We start from the raw sequence: 25,198 nt of genomic DNA, 5'->3' as shown, positions 1-25,198 counted from the left end.
TTGATATTTGTATATATTGTAAAATGATCACCACAATAAGTCTAGTTAACATTCATTACCACACAATTATAAGATTTTTTCCTTGTGACAAGAACTTTCAAGATCTACTCTCCTAGCAACTTTCAAATATAGAGTATTATTAACTATAGTTACCATGCTATACATTACATTCCCATTACTTATACATTCTATAACTGGAAGTTTGTACCTTTTGACCCCCTTTGCCCATTTCTCCCATCTCCCATCCCCTGCCTCTGATAACCACCAATTTGTTCTCTCTATCTCTGAGTTTGAGGGTATTACTGTCATCATTATTATTACTATATTCCACATATAAGTGAGATCGTATGGTATTTGTCTTTCTCTGACTTATTTCACTTAGCATAACGTCCTCAAGTCCATCCATCCATGTTGTTGCAAATGGCAAGATTTCCTTCTTTTTTTGTGGCTGAATAATATTCCATTGTGTACAGATACTGCATTTACTATATCCATTTATCATTCGAAGAACACTTAGGTTGTTGCCATCTTGGCTATTGTACATAATGCTGCAGTGAACATCGGGGTACATACATCTTTTCAACTTAGTGTTTTTCATTTTCTTCAGATAAATACTCAGAAGTCGAGTTGCTGGATCATAAAGTAGTTCTATTTTTAATTTTTGAGGACCTCCCTAACTGTTTTCCAGAGTGGCTACATCAATTTGCGTTTCTACCAGCAAGGGTTCCCTTTTCTCTACATCCTTGCCAACATGTGTTATGTCTTACCTTTTTTGATAATAACCATTCTAACAGATGTGATCTCTCATTGTGATTTTGATTTGCATTTCCATGATGATTAGTGATGTTGAGCATCTTTTCATGTACCTGTTGGCCATCGTATGACTGTGGAGAAGGCCTGTTTAGATCCTTTGCCACTGTTTTAATTGGATTCTTTAATTTTTTATTATTCAGAGGTATACGTTCTTTATGTATTTTGGATATTAACTCCAATCAGATATATGATTTGCAAAGTTTTTCTCCCGTTTGGCAAGTTGCCTTTTCATTTTCATTGATGGTTTCCTTTGCTATACAGAAGCTTTTTGTTTGATATGTACTCGTTTATTTTTGCTTTTGTTGTCAAGTCCAAAAAGCCATCACCAAGATCAATGTCAAGGAGCTTACCACCTGTGTTTTCTTCTGAGTTTTATGATTTCAGGTCTTACATTCAAGTCTTTAATCCATTTTGAGTTACTTTTGGTGTATGGTGTAAGATAGCAATCCACTCTCATTCCTTTGAATGTGGCTGTCCAGTTTTCCCAACACCATTTATTGAAGAGACTGTTCTTTCCCCATTTTATATTCTTAGCTCCTTTGTCATAAATTGAATTGATCATATATGTGACTAATCTTACATAGTAGTAAGGTAGCAAATACCTCAAGGGATCTCTTTATTTTACCTTTGTAAGTGTTCCAGGCCTCAATAAGGGTCATTTTCAAAAAAGTAGATTTATCTCCTGTATTGCAATCAGAAGTGTTTCCAGTAATAAGTTAAGAAATAAGAAATTAAAGCTAATTTAATAAATTCTTTCTTACTCCATAGGTACCGAAAACAAATGGAAGAAATGCAAAAGGCTTTCAATAAAACAATAGTAAAACTTCAGAATACTTCAAGAATAGCAGAGGAGCAGGTTGGTCATCTTCAACCCTTATTTACTTTTTATATAAATTGCTTTTGAATTTTGTAGGCTCTTGCTGGTAAGAAGGATAAGTAGTGTTGGTTCATTTTTTTCCCCTGATAGGTGATGATAAGCCTACTATATGATGTCATGTTTGGAAAATTACCTATTAGCATCTATATCTCCTCTAGAGAAAATTTTCTTGAGCATTATTCCTATTACATTTCTAAGTTTGTGTGTGTATATGTGGTGGAAAGGCAGTGGCTTTTTTTTTAAGCAGCTTTGTTAAACTCAAATCTTTTGTGGTTTTCTACACAGATAATCTAATTGATTGCAAATAAGTACAGTTCTGTTTCTTCTTTTTAATCCTTATACCTTTTCATTTCTTCTTTTTTCCCCCTCTGTCTCTTGCCTGTGATGCAGTATGACTGGTAATATTGGCCATTACCCTGTCTTCTTGATTTTAAGGAAACAATTTCAGTATTGCACAGTTTCAGTATTGCAATATCCAGATGTTTATTAAAAGTTTTTACAGTGTGTTACTATGATGAAGAAATTTTATACTTTGCTAAAAGTTTTTCTGGGACTAGGGGATGGTGAGATGAAGTGAGGAGGCCTGAGGTTTCAGAGTTTAGTTGCATCTTATTGCTAGTTCCTAACACAATCCAGTCGTGGTTCCATACAGATTTCCTCCTTTAGTTTTTTTTTTTTTTTTAATTGAAGTTTGAGAGTTATTTAAAATGTATTCAGAATACAAGTCCTTTATTAGAGATATACTTTGCAAATATTTTCTCCCAGTTCATTATTTCTTTTGTCATTCTCTTAAAAGTGCCTTTTGAAGAGAAGTTTTTAATTTGTTAAAGCCTATTTATCTATTTTCTCTTTGCTCTATAAAATCTTTCCCTAACCCAGAGTCACAAAGAATTTTTCCTCAGTTTTCTTCTAAAAGTTTTATAGTTTTCATTTTACATTAGATTTATAATCTATTTTAATTTTTACATGTTCTGAAGTATGGCTCAAAGTTTTTTGGTGGGGAGGGGGATAGAGAAACATGAATAAATTTCCCTTTATTCCGGTATCATTGTTGAAAAGACTACCCTTCCCCCCTGAATTTCCTTTGCACTTTTGATAAATACAAATATAAATCAATTCTCTCTCTCTCTCTCTCTATATATATTACATATGTCTGTTTCAGGGCTTCTCTTTTGTTCTGTTTATCTATTTTTATGCTGATACCAGACTGTTGCGATTATTGTAGCTTTATAGGAACTCTTGAAATCACATAGTGTGAATCTTCCAACTTTGTTCATCTCTTCCAAAATTGTTTTGGCTAATATTGATTTTAGAATCAGCTTGTCAATTTCTACAAAAAACAAACTGTTTGCATCTTGATTAGATTTTATTGAATTTATACATCAGTTCGTAGAATTAACATCTTAACAATATTGTCTTCTGACCCATGAGCACAGTAGTTATTTAGTTCTTCATTAATTTTAATGGTTAAAATGATTTCCCCTCTATATTTTCTCATCTCAAAGACTTATTTAAATACTTGTAAATAATTTGTGTGTTATTAACAGTATTGGAGGTAAACCTTGCTTAGACGTGTTGACTAACTTATTAAATTTCATAGTTTTTTCTTTAAATGATTATAACTATCTGGAATTTATCAGTATTTGTCAAATGTGAGTCAGAAGAAACAGTTTAATGAGTCAGGTTCAGCATTTGAAACAGATGAAGTAGGATAGAAAGTACCACAGAGTATTGCAGTAAGGGATGTAAGTGAAACTTTTTGTTACAGTTTTATGTATCCATACTGCGCGCGCGCGCGCACACACACACACAGAGTTGAGATTTAAAACTTACTTATTTTAAGATTTTTATTTATTTATTTGAGAGAGAGAGCACAAGCAGGGGGCCTGGAGGCAGAGGGAGAGGGAGAATCAGGCTTCCTGCTGAGCAGGGAGCCCGATGTGGGGCTTAATCCCAGGACCCTGGGATCATGCTCAGCCAAAGGCAGGCGCTTAATGACTGAGCCACCCAGGTGCCTCTAAAACTTATTTAAATCTAAATTTGAAAAACTTAGGTCTAAAGTGATAAATGGTTATATAGCTATTTCATAATGATCCTACATAGAGTGTTAGATTTTCTTTACATCTGCCCTCTTCCCCCCTCCCCAAATTCAGTAGTAAGTTGAAATTTTCAATGCAGTCTTCCTATTAATATAGGTTCCTGACCATGAGTATGATGCATAATTCCCTAAAATACGCATGCAGATATTTTACATAAAGGCATATTTGTTGATTATAAAAGTTTTAAAAATCTAAAGCTGGAAAGATGGATGTTTTCGATTAATTTATTTTCGTTGATGATATCCAACGTTGACTAGATAAACTGTTGCAGGTTTTTGACTATGGGACATCCTAAGTTCCATCCTAGTGTACAATAGACTAGAACTTTTAAAAGCTCCTTGGTATGAGCCTGCTTTATATCCAAAAACATTTTTCAAAAATTTTCAACATGTTTTTGTGCTGACTGCTTTGGTTTAAAAATACATATTTGACAAAGTGATTGTTTTGCATACAGCTGACTATATGCTGGTTTATACTTGTAGAGCCCATATTAACTTGAAAAGCAATTTTTTAATGTCTATTAGATGGTAATCCAAATGGTAGCAGTAAGTGGCAAAATGGTTTTTTGGAGGGGTAGGAGAGGAGGGTTCAACAGTCTCAGATTCATTTTTTGTTTTTTTTTTTTTAAATTTCTGGTCACACTTTATTCATTCATTAGAAGCTTCCTATTAATATTTTTTTTTCTTAAGGAACTTAGTAATTTTACTGGAACTTACAGTGTATTTAATGTACAGATGAAACTTTCACACACACAAAAATAATATTTCTTCCTTTATGATAGGATCAGCGGCAGACTGAAGCCATCCAGTTACTACAGGCACAATTGACCAATATGACACAGCTTGTTTCAAACTTATCAACAACAGTGGCAGAATTAAAACACGAGGTATTGTTATTTGCTGGTATTGTAAGACACACTGCATATATAGAGGTTGTCATAAAGGCAGGCTTGTTAAGAACATGGTATCTAAGAACTTCAACCAAACAAAATGGTCATTTATAGAGAACTTGTTTAGAATACCAGAATGTGGCATTTTAAAGTTTTGGAAATAGACTAATTATGATAATTTTTTGGAAAACAAGGCATTCATAGTTTAGGTCTTACCTAAAATATGATTATAAAGCAATTCTATTAGGCCTTTTGCAAACCACTGATACTTCATTTTCAGTTCACAAAGGCTTATTGAGTTGTTTAACAAAGCAAAAAATTTTATTGATTTAATAAGTATTTATTGAGCATCCATTGTATGTGAGTGTGAGCTGTACAGTCCTTGGGGCATACAACAATGAGTAGTCCCTGGCCGCACAGAGCCTCTCTTCTGGGGGAGTGAGGGAATAAATATAGTAAATATATGTGAAGGACAGTGGGATAGAAAATGAAATGTGTGTGTGTGGAGTGGTGTGGTAAGAGTTGCTCCTTTAGCTAGAGTGATTTTGGAAGGCTTATCTGAGGCAGTGGCATTAGAACTTGACTGCTCAAGAGGAGAGCAGCCACATGCGGCCTAGGGTCAGAACAAACCTGTTAGCAGCACTAGGGCAAAGGACCCACGATTAGAAACAGTGTAATACATCTGAGGGCAGAAAGAAAGTTGGCATGGCTGGAGCAGAATGAGGGGAAGGAAGGTAAGAAGTACCTTCAGGATATCATGGCAACTGGGTCTTGTAGGCCTTTGTAGGCAATTTAGAATTTGAATTTTATTCTAATCATTGCAACTCATTGGAAAGAATTAAGAAGTGACAGGGGTCATCTCATTGATAATACTTGGAGAAACTCCCCATTTGTCGCTCTGTGGAGAATTGCCTCTTAAGGAACAGCAAAAGCAGAAGTGGGGAGGAGACCAACTAGGATACAGTCGCAGTAACCTGGGTGAGGTGATGTTGGTTTGGACTAGGGTATTAGAAGTGGAGAACAGTGCAAAGTTGTTGAATTCAGGAAATATTTAAGAGAAAGACAAGCCTTGATGAAAGATTGGATATATGGGATGTGGAACTAAGGATGACCCCCATGTTTTTGGCTTAAATAACTGGGTGATTGCTGGTTCAGTATTAAAAGATGGCAAAGACTAGGCAGGAGCAAGATTTTTTTTTTCTCCCTAAGTAGGAGATAGTACAGATGGAAAACACAGCAAATGTGACAAAATGTTAATTATTGGTCAACATAGGTGAAAGGCATGAATATGTTCATTGCTATTTTTAAAAATTTTCTATAGGTTTGAAAATGTTCAAAGATTTGGAGGGGGAAAGGAAGACAGAGTAAGACATTACCTCAGGAGTACATTTTCTAAGAGCATGCCCTGCATTTTATGGTTTTGAAACACATGAAAAAATGTTTAAAATGATTTGTCCTTTGAATTTTATATCCCACTGTATTTTTCCTAATATAATTTTTAAATTATAATAACAAAATATAATAATGTAATATTTAATATTACTATAATATATAAAATATATAATAATTAAATCCTTTTCTCCTCTCAGGTTTCAGATCGACAAAGCTATCTTGTCATATCTTTGGTTCTCTGTGTTGTCTTGGGACTGATGCTTTGTATGCAACGCTGTCGAAACACTTCTCAATTTGATGGAGATTATATTTCAAAACTTCCTAAAAGTAATCAATATCCAAGCCCTAAAAGGTAATATCAGCATTTTATTTCACATTTTTTACTGTTTTTTTATATTTTTGAGAAATTTGACTGAATAAGGGAATACTGAGATAATTTCTTTTCCCCATATGATATCTTAATATTGCAGTGTTAAAACATTATTGGAACTAGCAAGATAGTCCTGTATCTGGGAGGTTCTGTAGACTGGAATAAAGAAAACATTAATAGGAAGTGCATAAACCCTTGAAATATTTTGGTTGTGAAGGATGCTTGAATGTGGAGTTCAAAGGGAGAGGATAATAGGTATTTTAATATAGCACCTTTTAGAGAATGATCCTTAATTTTTTTTTTAACATGTAATAGTAATAATTGGTGTGTTACATTAGAGGTTAGTATTCTGTGGCATGTTCAGTTCTCAATAGCTTCCATCAAGCCCCAGCTGCAGAGTAAATTATATGTAGTTTACTCATTGTGCCCGATGTTGATTTTTCTTCATGTTTTAGATGTTTCTCTTCCTATGATGATATGAATTTGAAAAGGAGAACTTCATTCCCACTCATCAGATCCAAGTCTCTACAGTTAACTGGCAAAGAAGGTAGATTTTTATGCAATATACATATATATAAACAGGAATCCAGCTTCTGGCAGAAGTAGAATGTCAGTGTTGTGTTCAAAACCATCTGCAACAGAATAATGGGTATAAGTAACCTTTGTGTTTGTGCTATGCCAAAACCACCTTATCATTTTCACACTTTATATCTATCTTTATTCCTGAAAGCCCAGAGGGTGGGGAAGGAGGGCTTAGTTTAATTAGCCATTGGTGGCTTTGTTTGCACATGCTCCTGTTTAGAAGTATTTCTTTTTAGAAAGGGATGTTTGAGAAAGTTCAACAGATTTGGAAAACCTAAATGTGCTCCCATAGCATCCTGTGCTTATCTGCCTCCTCCTCTTGTACAGGTAGGACCCCTTTTGTCTCTAGTTTAGGACTGTGAGGCACTTTCTGAAAAAAAAAAAAGATCTAGTCTCTCTCTTTTTTATAGGCCAGGGTCTATAATAGCATTCCATCATCTAACACTTCAGTGAATACTTAAATTTAAATGAATGAATTTGTACCGAGTAGCTATTTTTCTGTATTAGTTTTTTTATAATTAGCGCTTACTAATTAACTAACTTAACTTTATAGCAGTATTAAAATAACCAAGTTAATTGTATATTTCAATTAGGATTGCTTTCTTTAATAATTGTTAGCTTCTCTTTCTTCAGGATTTACTAACAGCAGCATGTTCCAATTGATTAAATAATTCAAGTAATCATTGCTGAGCATTGCTGGTTTACTGTTATCACAAAGCTTCACAAATTTAACCCATTACATGTGTGCTTGCTTAGGACTAGTAAATCTCTTCTTCCTTCCTGCTTTTTTCTTTCTTTTTTTCTTCTTTTGGCTGATTTTCTTTTATAACTGAAATTTTTAATTGAAGTGTTACATGTAAGAAAAGTGTAATCGTTATATGTAAAGCTTGATGAATTTTCATAAACCAAATGAGCACACCTGTGTGGCCAACACCCAGACTGAGATAGAGAACATGCTCCAGCATCCCAGCAACTTCCTTGTGCTCTTTTAGTCACTGTCCACCCCCTCCCAGGATAGCCACTGTTTTGACCTCTGACTTTGACATAGTGATGTTGAGCATCTTTCATGTGCTTGGGGGACATTTGTAAATCATCTTTGGAGAAATATCCTTTGCCCAATTTAAAAGATTTTTTATTTAATTTTTTTGTTGTTGTTAATTTCTCCAATGTCATGAAGTTTCCTCTGTTTTCTTATAGGAATTTTATAGTTTTACATCTTACATTTAGATCTTTAATCCATTTTGAGTTAACTTCTGTATATTGTGTAAGGATAGGGTTCAGCTTCATTCTTTTGCATGTCAATATCCAGTTTTCCCAGGACTGTTTGTTGAAGAAACTGTTTTTCCTCATTGACTGGTCTTAATACTTTTGTTGAAGATTATTTGACCATATGTGTGAGGGTTTGTTTCTGGGTCCTTTATTCCATTGGTCTACTTACCAGTCTTTATACCAGTACCACACTGTTTTGTTTTGTTTAAAGATTTATTTATTTATTTATTTGAGAGAGAGAAAGAAACAGTGGGGGGGGTGGCGCAGAAGGAGAGGGAGACAGAAGCTTAAGCAGACTCTGCTCAATGCAGAGCCCCATGTGGGGCTCGATCTCACAACTCTGAGATCACACCCTGAGCCGAAACTAAGAATGAGAATTGAAAGAGATAGTGGTGGGGAGGGACAAAGGGATAGGGAGAGAGAGTCTTAAGCAGACTCCACACTGAGTGTAGAGCCCGACACCAGGATTGACCTCATGACCTGAGCAGAAACCAAGAGTCCTACGCTTAACTGACTGTGTCACCCAAGCATCCCAGTACTGCACTGTTTTGATGACTATAGCTTTGTGACATGTTCTGAAATCAGGAAGTGTGAGTCCTCAAACTTTATTCTTCTTTTTAAAAATGGTTTGGCCTATTTGAGGTCCCTTGAGAATCGATATAAATTTTAGGATGTATTTTTCTATTTCAGCAAAAAAATACTGTTGGGATTTTGATAGGGATTGTGCTGAATCTGTATATCATTTTGGTAGTATGGACATCTTAACAGTATTAAGTGTTCCAGTCATGAACGTGAGATGTTTTCCCATTTGTGTCTTCTTTTATTATTTGTTTGTATATTCTTTAATTTCTTTCATCAATATTTTGTAGTTTTCCTACACTTTCTTAGGCTTATCCCTAAGTATTTTATTCTTTTTGATACTATTGTAAATGGAATTGTTTTCTTAATTTCCTTTTTGGATTGTTCATTGTTAAAAGTATAGACGTGCAACTGAAGTATAGACGTGCAACTGGTTTTTTGTGCTTTGATTTTGTATCCTGCAACTTTTCTGAATCCATTAACAGTTTTTTTAATGCAGTTCTTAGGTTTTTCTACATATAAGATCATGTCATCTCTAAACAGAGATAATTTTACTTTTGTCCAATTGACGGGGGGAGGGGTGGGGGAGGGGAGGCAGAAGGAGAGGGAGAGAGAATCCCAAGTAGGCTCCACGCCTAGCATAGAGCCCAACACAGAGCTCAAATCTCTGAGATTGGAATTCCTATCTAACACCAAACACAAAAAAATAAATTGTGAGACAACCCTGAGATCATGACCTGAGCTGAAATCAAGAGTACAACGCTTAACTGACTGAGACACCCAGGTGCCCCCCTTTTGTCCAATTTGGATGCCTTTTATTTCCGTTTCTTGCCTAATTGCTCTGGCTAGGACTTCCAGTACTAAGTTGAATAGAAGTGATGAGAGCTGACATCCTTGCCTTGTTCCTGATCTTAGTGGAAAGCTTTCAGTCTTTTATCATTATTATATTAGCTATAGGCTTTTTCATAAATGACCTTTTAATATGTTGAGGTTTCCTTCGGTTCTTAATTTATTGAGTATTTTTATCATGAAAAGGTGTTGAATCTTGTCATATGCTTTTTCTGCATCAGTTGGGATGATCATGTGGCTTTCGTCCTTCATTCTTCTAATGTATAGCACATTGATTGATGTTCATATGTTGAATCATCCTTGTTATTCTAGGAATAAATCTCAGTTGGTCATTGTGTAATATCCTTTTAATGTGCTATCAAATTTGCTTTGCTTATATTTTGTTGAAGATTTTCATGTCAGTATTCATTAGGGATACTGGTCTGTAGTTTGTCTGTACTGCCTTTGTCTGGCTTTGGTATCAGGGTAATTCTGGCTATATAGAATGAGCTTGGAAGTGTTCCCTCCAAATTTGTGGAAGAGTTTCAGGAATTGGTGTTAATTCTTCTTTAAATGTTCCGTAGAATTCTTTGATGGAGCTGTCTAGTTTGGGGCGTTTCTTAGTTGAGAGGTTTTGATTATTGATTCAGTCTCCTTACTTGTTATTGATCTGTTGATATTTTCTCTTCGTGATTCATTCTTGATGTGTGTTGCTAGGAGTTTACCCATTTCCCAATTTTTTGGCATACAGTTGTTCATAGTAGTCTCTTATAATCATTTTTCTGTGGCTTGGTTGTAATGCTCCATGTCTTATTTTTATATAAAGCTAGGACTTTTGTACAAAGTTGATATGAATTAATACAAAATTGACAAATTACATAATCTGTTGCCTGCTAAGTATTTGAGGTAATAATGGGGCTTAGATAATCCATGTTGTAACTTACATTAATTCATTATAAGTTTTCTTTTCTTAGTGTCCTTCTCTCTTTTCATCAGGTTTATACTTTGATTTGCAACTCTCATTTTTGTTGACAAACTAGGTGGATCAAAATTGTTTTGATTTTTGTGACACATTTTTACTGTGAAATATAAGGGAAACAAAAAAAACCAAAAAGTGCATAAAACTAGAATGTACAACTTGCAAAGTAATTATAAAGTGAATGCCTGTGTAACATTCAGATCAAGAAGTAGAACAAGATCAGCACTCTTGGTATTGCTTCTCCCAGAGGTAGCTATCCTGACTTTTGAAATAATCATATTCTTGATTTTCTTAATAGTTTTACCATTGGTCTTTGGATTTCTCACAGTGTAAGTTTTGCCTGATTTTGAGCTTTTGATAAAATAGAATCATACCACATGTAAACTTTTTGTTCTTCTTCAGCGTTCTCTTGGGAGATTCATATACATGATTGCGTCCCATCCTATTTCAGTAGCTCATTCACAGTGTATTTATCCATTCTACTATTGCTTACAATTTGGGGCTTTACAGATAATGCTGCTGTAAACATTTGTTTGTATACTGGAACATAGTTGTATGAATTTCTCTAGGAATATTGCCTAGATGTAAAACTGCTGGTTGTAGAGTATGCTTATCTGCAAGTCATTAGATAATGGCAGGCTTTTCCAAAGTGGTCATAAAACATTTTGTGCTTCCACCAGTGCTGTGAGAATTTCCATTATTCTGCATTCTTGCCAACAAACACTTAGGATTCTCAGGTTTAAGGTATTCATTAACCTCAGTGCAGTTGTAGTTTGCATTTACCTGATTACTAATGAAGTTGAACAAATATACTTATGCCTTTTAGTCATATGACTTTCCTGGGCAATTTTAAGGTTTTTGCCTGTTCTTCTGTTGGGTTGTTTATCTCTTTTGTACTGGTTTATAATTATTTTTAAGATTTTGATCCTAGTCATTGATTAAGTATGTTGCAGATATCTTATTTTGCTCTGAAACTTGTGTTTTATATAGAGTTTTTTAAATAAGAGAAGCTCCTGTTAGTGTAATCAAATGTATAAATTTTCTCCAGTTATGGTTAGTGCTTTTTATCTCCTGTTTAAACAGAATTTTTTGCTCCAAGTTTATGGATGATATTCTCTTATATTTTCTTTTAAATGTTTACTTTGGTTTTTATTTTTAGGTCTTTAATCTACCTGGAATTTATTTTTTTGTGTTTGGTGTTAGATAGGAATTCCAATGTAAAATTTTAAATGAATTTTCAGTTGCTTCAGGTTTCTTGGCCATTATTGGCTCTTTATTAAAAGTGGGCAGAGACCCTGAATAGACATTTTTCCAGAGAAGACATACAGATGGCCAACAGACACATGAAAAGATGCTTAACATCACTCATCATCAGGGAAATGCAAATCAAAACCATAATGAGATAACCACCTCACACCTGACAGAATGGCTAAAATCAAAAACACAAGAAACAACAAGTGTTAGGATATGGAGAAAAAGGAACCTCATGCATGTTGTGTGGAATGCAAACTGGTGTAGCCATTGGGGAAAACAGTGTGGAGGTTCCTCAGAAAAATTAAAAATAGAATTACTATATGATCCAGTAATTCCATCACTGGCTATTTACCCAAAGAAAATGAAAACACTAATTCGAAAAGATATATGCACCTCTGTGTTTATTGCCGCATTATTTACAGTTGCCAAGATATGGAAACAAACTCAAATGTCCATCCATAGATGAATGGATTAAGATGTGGTGTATATATATACATACACAATGGGACATTACTCAGTCTTAAGAAAGAATGAGATCTTGTCATTTGCAACAACATGAATGGACCTGGAGAGTATAATGCCAAGTGAATTATTAGTCACATAGGTCCAGAATTGTTTTTGTAAGAGGAGTTTTGGTTATAGGAACCTGATTTTTTTTAATTAAAAATTAAATTTTTTAAATTAAAAATTTCCATTAATTTTTTCCATTTCATCTAAATGTTAAGGGGCGCCTGGGTGGCTCAGTTGGCTAAGTGACTGCCTTCGGCTCAGGTCATGATCCTGGAGTCCCGGGATTGAGTCCCACATCAGGCTCCCTGCTCGGTGGGGAGTCTCCTTCTCCCTCTGACTCTCCTCCCTCTCATGCTCTCTGTCTCTCATTCTCTCTCTCTCAAATAAATAAATAAAATCTTTAAAAAAAAAAAATAAATAAATGTTAAAATTTATTAGCATAAAGGTATTCACATATCTTTTACCTATTAACTCTTTTTATTTTTCCTCCCTTTCCTAAAGAGATTTTTTGTTGGAGCTAGGAAGAGATTCTTCTCTTTTTCTGTCATTAGAAGTTGTGCATTATCTTTGACATCTTCTCATACTTTAGAATTTACAAATACTTGTCAAAGTCTGCAGTTAATCCTTTTCTCTTCTTGGATAGTACCAAGATCTTTTATCCCCAACTTGACTTACATGTTAATGTTTTGTGTATTTAAATTCTGTTTTTTTGCTTAGTTGTAATTCAACAAGGTATACTATTATTATTTTTTACACTAATGTTCATTTACATTTATCCACATATATACTGATTTCTTAATTCTTCAGGTCTGCTTTCTGAGACTTTCCATATGCCATTACTTCCCTTCATACTGAAACATTATCTTTTTTTCTTTATTCCTGTTTAAATTTGTTGGGCTCTTTGAATTTCTCAGTTGGTATATTTTATCAGTATTGGAAAATTCTTAACCATTATTTTTTCCCCAAAAACATTCCCTCTACCTCGTTCTAAGAGTCCCCATTTAATTCAGTATGTTACCATCCTTCTCACTTTATCCTCCTAAACTCCTATTTCCATTCTTTTTGCCTTTCTGTGCTGTATTTGGGTGATTTCCTCCGAACTGTTTTCCAGACCACACATTCTTCAGCTATCTGTAGTCTGCTATTAAATTCTTCCATTGAGGTTTTAATGTCAGTTACTACATTTTCCATTTCTAGGAGTTCTTTTAGTATTTTTTTAAACATCTGGGTCCCTTTTTTGTTTTATGTTTCCTGCAGATATTTTCAAGCTTTTTATTAAACATAGTAAGTATAACTGTCTTTATAGACTTCTGTTTGATAATTCTGATATCTTAAGTCTTTTTGAATCTTTTCATTGGTTGTGTCTGCAGGCTCTTGCTCAAGATGCCTTGTGTCTTTCTGTGCTTGGTTACCTTTGTGTGTTGGTCCTTCTCTTTGAAAAATTATTTGTAGAGATAATTAGAGAGCTAGGAGTTGTAGGTCCTTATTCCAGAGAAAATTTGTGTTTGCTTTATATTCAGGAATATTTTATGTTTGTAGCATGAGGTTAGTTGGACCACCAGATGATGGGAATTTGGACTGTAAGTTCCTGCATTGCATGGGTTAATTCTTTCTCTGAGGGTAGTTCTTTAGAGTCCTAGCTTACAGAGGGGAGAGTGAAGGTTTCTTATTAGACTACTACTTTGGGTGGGTCTGGAGATTTTATTTCTGACTCATTCCCTTGATACCATCAGAGCTAAAGTTCGCATACTCCTGCTTTGGCAAATGCTGTCAGGACAAAAATGACTTTTGTGTTCCATTTCACTGTCTGGCTTCCTACTTTTACTTCAGATTTGGCCTAGAGATTACCTACTTAATCTTGGCTGCTCTTCAGTGCTTTTAGTGATTTTTTAAAAAATTAAAATCAGTTAATTAACATAGTGTATTATTAGTTTCAGAGGTAGAGTTCAGAGCTAGAAGTGATTCATCAGTCCTATATAACACCCAGTGCTCATTACATCACGTGCCCTCCTTAATGTCCATCACCCATTTACCCCATCCCTCCATCCCCACCCCTCCAGCAACCCTCAGTTTGTTTCCTATTATTAAGAGTCATTTGGGGCGCCTGGGTGGCTCAGTTGCTTAAGCGTCTGCCTTCGGCCCAGGTCATGATCCCAGGGTCCTAGGATCAAGCCCCGCAACGGGCTCCCTGCTCTGCGGGAAGCCTGCTTCTCTCTCTCCCGCTCCCCCTGCTTGTGCTCTCTCTCCCTCTGTCAAATAAATAAATAAATCTTTTTTTAAAAAAAAGTCATTTATGGTTTGTCTCCCTCTCTGGTTTCGTCTTGTTTTATTTTTCCCTCCCTTCCCCTATGCTCCTCTGTTTTGTTTCTTAAATTCCACATATGAGTGAGATCATATAATAATTGTCTTTCTCTGATTGACTTATTTCGCTTAGCATAATACCCTCTAGTTCCATCCACATCATTGCAAATGGCCAGATTTCTTTTTTTTTTTTTTTTGATGGCTGTGTAATATTCCATTGTGTATATATATCATATCTTTATCCATTCATCTGTCGATGGACATCTCAGCTCTTTCCATAGTTTGGCTATTGTGGACATTACTGCTATAAACATTGGGGTGCAGGTGCCCCTTCGGATCACTACATTTGTATCTTTGGGGTAAATACCGAGTAGTGCAATCGCTGGGTTGTAGGGGAGCTCTATTTTCAACTTTTTGAGGCATCTCCATACTGTTTTCCAGAGTGGCTGCACCAGCTTGCATTCCCACCAACAATATAAGAGGGTTCCCCTTTCTCCTCATCCTCGCCAACATCTGTCATTTCCTGACTTGTTAAATCCACATTTAGTTGCTTTCAGTAGAGAGGGTGATCTGAGTAACAGTTAACAACCATTCCTAGAAGTGTCATTTTTTTTTAAAATCAATTTGAGCGAGATTAGTACCCTGGTAGAAATGGCTATTTAGAGGAATGTTTAGATATTTTTATATATTTGATGACTTTCTCAACTGATTTCTAGTACATAATGCAAAAAAATTATAATTGGTTGAATCATGTTACTAGTAAATTTGCAGCATAAAGTTTTATAGTGAATTTTGCAGCTTTTATAAACTTCTGGGTCTGTCAGACCACATATTGTTTACTTTTAATGGGTTCAGTAGGACTGAAATCTCATTTATCTTGTCAGTCAGATGTCTTGTCAAGACATTTATCTTGTCAGTGTGGGAGTGGTATACAGCTGTCTTTAATGTGCTTAAAGTAATGAAATCTTAGAAACCTAAAGCGAATATTTCTAATTTACTCACCTTGCCAGCAGTGTTTATTCATTATTGCTTTGTCATTTATATTGCGTGTTCAAGCTGTTTTTAGATTTTGGCGTTCATAGTTTTGGTCACAGTAAAATACAATTAGAAAAAACTTCTTAAATCTCTTTTTTATGTGTATGTTCCTTTAACTGGCTTTTGTACCTGGTCACAACTGCTTGTTGCACATATTAACCCACATTTGTGACACAGTGTAGTTTAGTTTGAGTATTTCTCTAGGGAAATACTCAGATGATCTCTAGGTTTGTTATTAGCTTACCTGGTGGTGGTGTCTTTCTCATCAGGTAAGAGGGTAGGGCTGGGCCCAAAGAAGGATGCTTACTGTGTTGGCTGATGGCTAGCTGTCAGTTAAAATCTTAGGGAAATTATTTGAAGGAGACCAGGCAAGCCCAAAATAAGAACCACCTTGTTGCTTTTCACTAATTTAAAATGCATAAATATATGCTTAATCTATTATTATAAATTCATTGGATCTGTTAGGAAAATAATCACTAAGGGACAATATATAATATTTTCATAGTGTTTATCATAGCATAACCTACTTTACATTTTACATCTGCTTTTTACTTTCTCTTACTTATAGTAGACCCAAATGATTTGTACATCGTAGAACCCCTCAAGTTCTCTCCAGAAAAAAAGGTAATATTTTGATTAAGTGTATTGTTGTGTTATGTGATAGTAGATGAAGAACTAAGTAGAAAGGTTTGATATGATCTTTAAGTGGTCCTTAAATTTACTGTTTATTTCCAATCATAGTAATGATGATAAATAAATGTTACAGAGGTTAGCAAACTATGACCCACAGGCTGTATCTGGCCTGTGGCCTGTTTTGTATGAGCCTGGAGCTATCGTTAAAGGGTTGCAATATAAAAAAGAATATGCAAGAGAGACCCGCAAAGCCTAAAATATTTACTGCCTGGCCTTTTACAGAAAAGGTTTGCTGAACTCTGGCTAATAGTCCTTACTTATTGAGTATCAGTGTGTGTTAGGCACAGTGTGTGTGTGTGCTGTTCCTGTATTCCTCACAGCAGCCTGGAGATGGTAGTGTCCCCGAGTTGATATGAGAAAACTGTAACTCAGAGGGTTTATGTCGTCCGTCTTTGAATGATTCATTAAATCAATGGTAAACCTCAAAATATACTTAGGCTTTTTGGTTACAAAGTCTGTGCTTTTTCCATTTTGCCTCTCAAAGTAAGTTGTACTCATTTTGATTAGAGGTAATGATCTCTAGGTGAAAGAACTTGGACTTTTAGAGCCAAATAGCCCAGGATTCAATCCCAACCTGACCACTTACTGTTTTGTAACTTGGGCAGGGAACCAAACCTCTGGACCTTGGTTTTCTCATTTAGTAACCAGGGATAAAATACTCACTTCTCAGGAAGTAAGATACACATGAAAGCAACTAGTATAATACCTGGTGCGTAGTAAACTAGTACTCAGATGTTAGTTATCACCCCCTAAATCTGTTTTCAGAGGTGGCAGCTAAGTAAAGAGTTTTGATTGAGTAGCATTTACAAAATGGGAAGGTAATGGTAATATCTATACAGAACGTAACAGTATGTATGCTGTTCATAATACTGTTTTACTTTTCACCGGGAGTTTGCACTTTTCTCCATTAGCTCAGCTCTCTAGATGTTTTGATGAGGTAACTGTTGGAGGTCTCATTACTACCTTGTTTTAATGTTATAGAAGAAACGCTGCAAGTACAAGACTGAAAAAATTGAAACCATAAAGCCAGCAGATCCATTGCACCCTGTAGCCAATGGAGACCTAAAAGGAAGGAAGCCCTTTATGAACCAGAGAGATTTTTCTAATATGGGAGAAGTTTATCACTCTTCTTACAAGGGTCCTCCGTCTGAAGGAAGCTCAGAAACATCATCACAGTCAGAAGAGTCTTACTTTTGTGGCATTTCCGCTTGCACAAGTCTGTGCAATGGACAGTCCCAAAAGACAAAAACTGAGAAGAGGGCTTTAAAACGAAGGCGATCTAAAGTCCAAGACCAAGGAAAATTGATAAAAACTCTAATACAGACTAAGTCAGGATCATTGCCGAGCCTGCATGACATAATCAAAGGAAACAAAGAGATCACCGTGGGAACATTTGGTGTCACAGCGGTCTCGGGACATATCTAAAATGAATAGAACTTTTCATACTGGAGACTTTTTGTTGTTGTTCTTTGAAGAACAGTCTGTGGTATTTGAAGGGTTTGGGGGAGGGAGAAATATTAATGGGAAAAGTATTCAGAAATTATGGTTTCTGCCTTTTTAAAAAAGTAGGTGGGATTGTGTCAATCTTGGTTAATGAGCTGCAGTTTTACAAGGCTGATCACGTCCTACAAGGACAATGGTAGACATTTTATAAAGATGTTTTTTCACAGATTAATTACTGGGACAAACGTAATTTGGAAGCCCAGTTCCTTTGGGTGGGATAGGAATGAAAGCCTAAACCTCTTCCTTTAGCTTTGTTCCTATTTCTTGCACCTTCCCATATTTATGTGCCTTTTGTCTATTTATAATGCCACTGGAAGAGGAGGGAGAACTTTTTCTGTCATTTGATTTCTTTTATAACTTTGTTAGTTTTTTGAAGCTGCAAACACTACAAGGCTTTAAGGTGATCTGCACCTGAAGTTCAGTAATGTGGGTCAGACAGTATAAAGATCCTGCAGACTTGCCAAATAGACTTCTGCGTAGCAAACTCACTTGAAACAAAAACTTGCTGGAATTTTTTCTGTTCTTTTGGGTAAACGGCAATACTGATATTTTCATTTAACTTATTCACACTCATTTTTCTCTAGTTACTGACTCAATGAGAAAAAAGCCTACAAGATTTTTTCTTGCAAATGACTGGTATTTGCAACTAAATTTTTTTATAAATTCACCTTTTAAACACATTTAACCACTTGTTGTAAGGGTTTTCGTTAGCTACATTACATTTTAAACATTCACAATAAGCACTAATCCTCCAGACTTTTAGGTAATTGTTTCCTGTTACTACAAGTAGAACATTTGAAGGTTTGTCAGATGAGTCCAGGTCTCATATGGTAGAATCACTGCCTATGTACATAAGCACGGAACCAGTGAGTGAGTTTGCCAGACCTCGTCTAATTGGTCAGGTCTAAAGGGATCATTATTCCTTGATGTTTGCTTTGTATTGGCTACAAATGTGCAGAGGTATACATGTGATGTCAATGTGTCTGTCTTCATTTGGTCTTTTGTTTTCTTTAAAAATAATGGGCAGCGACTGTATTTGAGTAAAATGATTTCTTAGTGTGTGTTTGTACAGTAATGAGTGAAAGTGGGAAGTTTCTTTTTGAAAGGGAGAGAATTGACCATTTTGTGTTGTAAGATTTAAGTTATAACTTATTGAGCACTTTTAGTAATAACTTTTTAAGCTTGTCTAATACCTTTCTGGGGGTATTGTTTGTAATGTGACCTATTTAAAGCCTTTTTTTGTTTGTTTAAGTTGCTGCTTTTAGGTTAACAGTATGTTTTAGATGATTTAAATTTTTTTCCAGTCTGTACAATTAGCCATTCAGAGCAAGAGGGCCTGATTGTATGGATCATTGAGAAGAGGTCCAGATGAGAGTGGAGGGAGACCGGGAGTTACACAATCTGCGTGCAGCACCCAGGGTTGTGGAAAGATGACTTTCAGTTTGTAACTACGGAGCTGTAGCGCCATTAGAAACTGTGAATTTCCAAATAAATCTGAACACTTGTCTTTATTAATTACTGGCTCTTCTGTTCTTTGAAGGAGAACTTACAAATATATTACTCGGAACATGGGAATGAAGTTTTTGCCACTTTAAAAACTACAGCAACATCTCATTACATAATTGATCACATTTCAGCCAACTCTAAACTGATTGAACTTACACGTAAACATTTTGTTCCCTATACAATTGTAATTTCACCATTTCAAACACTAAAATGAGAGTTTTTGATCTTTATTTAGTAGAATACATGTAAGTATATTCTTATCAGGTGTCATCTTGAGGACTACTAATTTTTAAGTTTTTCCACATCTAAATAGAGTGTAATGCTTTACAATTTACTTTTCAACTTTTAAACATCTAACCAGAGCATAACATTTTACAATTTGGGGCTTATTTTTCCTCTCTGAGATTATACTTACATGAGGAAAAAAAAGAGTTCTTGCCAGTTGTAGACGTGTGCCTGGTGGGAAGCGAAGCTGCGTATGCAGAACAGGCTTTCAGTGTGGCTTGATAGTTGGCCTCATCTTCTTTCTTCTAAAAGTTAGCATTAAAACAGCATAAAATAAAAGGAAACTGAGGGATCATAAGAGCAAAGATGCCAAGTAAAACAGTTCTTTCAATTGGATTTTTAAAAGTACTGTGTTACATACAATTTGTGGAATTAAATAGCTTTTTGATAAGCCTTACATGGGAAAACAGGAGTTCTCTACTGTCTGCCACTGCCCCCGGGGGCCCCTCCAAGGACTGTTTGCTCCTCAACAGCAACCTGCAACTCCTGTCCCCAGTTGGTGTGCTGCTTTTACCACCTGCTGGTTTTCCAGTTTTAGAGGTGTTCCCAATTTGAAGATACAAGCTTACATATATGAAATACAAAATGGGTATTTGTTAACCTACTTGAACAGATCTACGTAAGAGCATGGCATATGAAGTAATGTCAGTCATCAGATTTATTAAGAACCTCATGCAGACCCTTTGTTTGAATTGTCCAGTTTGTGACAAGACCTTCCCAGCAAAAGAGAAGCAGATCTTTGAAGACCATGTATTCTGCCACACTCTCTAAGTGTGTCCCAGCCTCCTGGATCTATACCGTACATTGATTTTTATAGAGTAGAACCTATAGCTTCTACTTAGAGCTATGACCCACGATCCTGCCTAACATGAAATTACTAGGATTTAGTCCTGTTGCCCTAAGGATGGAGTCCTGTCGATTATCTGCAGAATAGTGGTGCGGGCTATTACTTCATCCCTGTGGGTTACTACCTTTTAAATCACATAACTAGCTGCGTCTTCCTCACCTCTGGTGCCCATTCTTCTGAGGGTCTCCAGTACAAGGGCCCTGGGCTGCAACTGAGCTGGCCCTTCATTCACAACAGGCTTGACTTGAGTACTAAATGATTCGTTTTCCGAGTTGTCCCAGTGCCCTTCAAGGTCAGGCCTTGAGTGTATTCGCAGTCGGTTCTCAGTCCTAACCCTGCAGCTGGTGATTTGAGTAGAGGTTGAGAATTTCTTCCTCCTCCTCCTCAGGTCTCTTTCTCCCACTGTTTGCATTAAACTAGCCATAAATAACCACCGCAGAGAACTCTGACATCCAATTGGGATGCCAAAGGTTTCTCATCTTGATTTCTCAGCTCCCAGCAGAAGCATCTTATTCCCGAACCATGGACCCAAAATATTTCAGTCACAGAAAGCCTTCTTTCTCTCTGGATACTTCTGTTTGGCATTTTCTACTCTTTGATCTTTCCTATGTACATAACCTTTATTGTAAGTCCTTTCTTAATGATTAGTATGACTTGTTAGAAACTGGGCCTGCAACTTTCTGAGCAGGTGAGTTTGAATATGGGTAAGTCAGAATAATGAGAACTATTGTTAATCTCATTAATACTGAAAATAAACTCGTCCTATTTAGGGAAAAAAAAAAAAAACACCTCATGCTTTTCCCCAGCTTTTTAATTTGAAAAATTTCAGTTGAATATCTGTGCAGCTTTACCCAGATTCAGCAGTTAACATTTTTAGTTTTTTTTTTTTTTTTCTGTGTGTGTGTCTATTTGCATACATAACACGCACAATACACACATTCTTTTGGGTGAACCATTTGAAAGTTAGTTGGGACAGTAAGACCCTTCACCCCTAAATACTTAAGCATGTGTTTTCTTTTTTTTTTTAGTTTTAATTTAAATTCAATTAGCCAGCATATAGTACATCATTAGTTTTTGATGTAGTGTTCAATAATTCATTAGTTGTGTAACACCCAGTGCACATCAGATCACATGCCCTCCTTAATGCCCATCACCCAGTTACCCCATCCCCCCACCCCCCTCCCTCCTGCAACCCTCAGTTTGTTTCCCTGAGTCCAGAGTCTCTCGTGGTTTGTCTCCCTCTCTAATTTCTTCCCATTCAGTTTTCCCTCCCTTCTCTTAGGGGGAAAACATGCATCTTCAGCCATAAACCTTGGGAATGCTGCTCAGTCCCAAAGATTGCAGACTCCTTGCTCATACCATCAGAGTACTTAGCAAGCCAGCCTCTCAACTTTTTCATTTTCTAGGTGGGAATCAGTCACCAGTCTTTTGTGCTCCTTCTTCCCCCAACTTCATGGGCACATACTCCTGGGGGAGGTGATCTTATTCCTAGATCAGATGTAAATCTTGGTCAGTGTAAGTCAATCATGGTAAATTCATTCATTTGCCTTACTGGTGACTGGTTTAGGTATGGATATGTGGTGAAATTCTGACCAGTGGCAAATGAAGAGAAGTCTGCCAAGAGAGGGGCTTCTTTGTTGTTAAAAATCAAGTTGTAGTAAGAGAAAGATGTTTTCCCTCTGGACAATTTCTTGTCTGGATGATATACATAAATTTCTCACACACAAGGGCAGCCTGAGGAAAATCTGACATGGTGAAGAGGGTAGAGTAGAAAAAGAAGTTGCTCATGACCTCACACTAAGCCACTGAACCAACCAATCCAGGATCCACCCTACCTTGGGACTCCTTGTTAAATGAGATAATAAATCCTTCTCATGTTTAAGCCATTCTCAACTGGTTTTTGTGTTACGTATTTGTGTTATGCCAAAAGCATCCCATCTGATAGAAGTTGCTCTTACTGGGTGCCAACACCATGCGAACGCACTGTATACGTAGCTCTTGTTTAACAATCTATGAAAGTGCTGTTATTGTGCCAGTTTTAAAATGAATAAACCGAGGCACAGTTTGTTCATTCATTCATTCATTCATTCATTCATTCATTCATTCATTCATTCATTCAGTAAACTGCGCCTCAGTTTCTTATTTATTTATTCATGGTGTTTATTCAGGTCACAAAATTAGTAAGTGGAAGAGCAGGGAATTAAGCCCGTATCTATCTGTAGGGCTTCAGTGACTAGGCTCTTCACCATGCTGTAATGCCTCCTGGTGGAGACATGGGGGACACTACCTGAGAATGCCCAAGAGCCCTCCGAGGAACTCACAGAAGCACCACTTCCTGGCATTAGGCTGGTTGGACCTGACCTGTAAAGTCCTTATTTTGTAGTCACACCCTGGTGAGACCAAAGACTCAGAAATGCATTAACTATACATATTTGGGACAGAATGTTGCATTTAGTATCTGTCCTCTCAGTGTTCCTTTAAAAAATTTTTTTATGATAACTAAAGTAGTTACCATAAAAGTTCCAAGGTTATGTTTTGCAATAGTTCTTGGGGGGAACAAATCCATAATACTCTTTGAAAAAATTATGGGTACCAAATTTCCTAATGGAAAATTTGTAAAATTTTTTATTTATTGTAACTATGTAAGGTGACAGACATTAATTTGACTTATTGTGGTGATCATTTACAAGCATACGAACATCAAATCATTATGCTGTACACCTGATATTAATGTTATATGTCAAGTATACCTCGGTTTAAATTTTTTTTTTATTTACGCCAGGGAATTGGGGGCCCGAAGTAAGTTCTTTAAGAGAAAGTTCCAATTTAGAAAAAAAAAAAAATGCCAAGAATATGTTAGCATGTAGTTATCAGATAAGAATATGTGAATCCTTCCTTCAAGGAGGTATTCTGTTCAATGAGGTAAACTAATATTCTATGAACACGATTCATTAGGCAGGGACTGCCACAGCCCTTAACCTTAAGGGGTCTGGAAGTCTACACAGTCCAATTTCAAGAACCAGGGAGCAATGAGGAGAAATGAATAGTATTTATATCAGTGGTAAAGTCTGTTTTCTCCAAGAGCTGGCAATCAGTATTCTTTTTTATTGGGGTTTAAGGAACTTTAAAAGAGGAAGTATAAAAATGACTCAAAATCCCCACATGAAAAAGAATATTGAAGGACCATGAAATGCTAATGTACATCACATCAAAGATGCTCTGCTTTAAAAATAACAACTACTAGCAGAGAACGGAAGCTGTGGCTCTCCTTTTCCCCCAAGACTCCCCCCACTGCTCCAGAACACCCTTCGCATGTATTGTGTGAGCCCTACCCAGGCTTCATTAGCTCTGATCGTTTTGTCTCTGTATCCCAGAGCCACTGAGCTCATTGAGTCGCTCAGAAATACCTGAAATATTTACCAAGGGCCATATGGCCTATCCAAGGCTCACTCTGTCACATTGCTGATTTGCCTAATTATAGTTCTATCAAATAACACTGGGCATTTTAGAGTGTTTATTATGTTCACTATAGCATAGATCGATTAGAGCTGTCTCCTCTGGTTCTTTGATTGTAAAGATTAGTGAGCCTCTTCAGATGTTATCAGGAGCGAGAGTTCAAGCCTTTAGTCGATCCTATGGTGACTAAATTGATTCACAAACTGTTATTTATGACAAATTGTCAACCCATCTTTGAAAAGTGGCTGTGGTTTGTAGTTCCATTCTGCAGTATTTGTGAAAGAGGAGTCACATAACTAAGAGACGATGAAATTTAAGGAAATGATTCCTTGTTCTCAAGATTTCTACTGAGGAACATTAATTGCTAACAGATTTCATACCTCCTATAAGAGGAGTTACAGATGAACAAACTTCCACTAGTAATTAGGTGAACTAGTTTCCCCCAAATCTGTCATTTGCTGACTTTCATCATGTGTTTTATAGGTCCTAGAGCTCTTTCTCTGGGGGATCCAGTAACTGTTACCTGTTAGTAACTCATTTATAACCCTGAGTTCAAAGGGGCCTAACAGAAGATCTTTGCCTGACCCATTTCAAAACTTTTCCTGAGTAGCACAACCCAGTCCTTTAAAATCTTCACAGTCCAATAAAACATTCTCACATACAGAGACCCTCGTGGTAGCAGTGGTGGTAGGGGGACCAGCAGCCGCTGGGCTGTGTCAAGTCTTGTTCTGTTTTCTTCAAGGTGTGGCCTGAGAAGAAGAGCAGGTCAAACCTACTTGGCCTCCTGCCTTGGTCTGGTTCTGCTCCCATCTCCCAAGGCACAGTTTGGACAAGTTCACACGTGTTTGCACACACACACATTCACCCACATGCTTGTTCATGTACATATGCCTTCCAAAAAAACAATCCATACCTCTCAAAGACTGTCAAATGCACATTAAGAAAACAAGTTCTAACCATCGTCCTCTCTCTACTCATATCCTATTTCACATTAATCATAATATTATAATGATGACCATTGGCTTATGTCGACTCCTCCTTACTACAACTGTAAAGTTCCTGAGAAATTGAAGTTCTAGAATAAGGCCAAAAGATATGCATAGTTCACTCAAAAATCATAGCTAATGTATT

The 25,198-nt window shown here is 36.3% G+C and overlaps 1 protein-coding gene across 5 annotated transcripts in view; it reads left to right on the top strand.

Annotated features, from left to right (window-relative positions):
* Window positions 1–19,488, top strand: part of SUCO (SUN domain containing ossification factor) — an 85,284-nt gene extending 65,796 nt beyond the window's left edge. For 4 of the 5 annotated variants that reach the window (XM_064594312.1, XM_045877439.3, XM_045877440.3 and 1 more), the window contains 6 exons: window positions 1,582–1,669; window positions 4,571–4,675; window positions 6,268–6,422; window positions 6,896–6,987; window positions 16,346–16,401; window positions 17,452–19,488. In XM_064594312.1, the coding sequence (XP_064450382.1) occupies window positions 1,582–1,669; window positions 4,571–4,675; window positions 6,268–6,422; window positions 6,896–6,987; window positions 16,346–16,401; window positions 17,452–17,895 (940 nt within the window). In that variant the 3' untranslated portion in view covers window positions 17,896–19,488. The remainder of the gene's footprint in view (window positions 1–1,581; window positions 1,670–4,570; window positions 4,676–6,267; window positions 6,423–6,895; window positions 6,988–16,345; window positions 16,402–17,451) is intronic. The other variant, XM_064594313.1, reaches the window with a different exon arrangement.
* The last annotated feature ends 5,710 nt before the right edge of the window (window positions 19,489–25,198 follow it).

Source organism: Mirounga angustirostris, unplaced genomic scaffold (genome assembly GCF_029215605.1).
Source record: "Mirounga angustirostris isolate CCGP_5_RB_7025 unplaced genomic scaffold, mMirAng1.0.hap1 SCAF_6, whole genome shotgun sequence".
Lineage (NCBI taxonomy): Eukaryota > Metazoa > Chordata > Mammalia > Carnivora > Phocidae > Mirounga > Mirounga angustirostris.
This window is presented reverse-complemented; position numbering and strand designations above follow the sequence as displayed.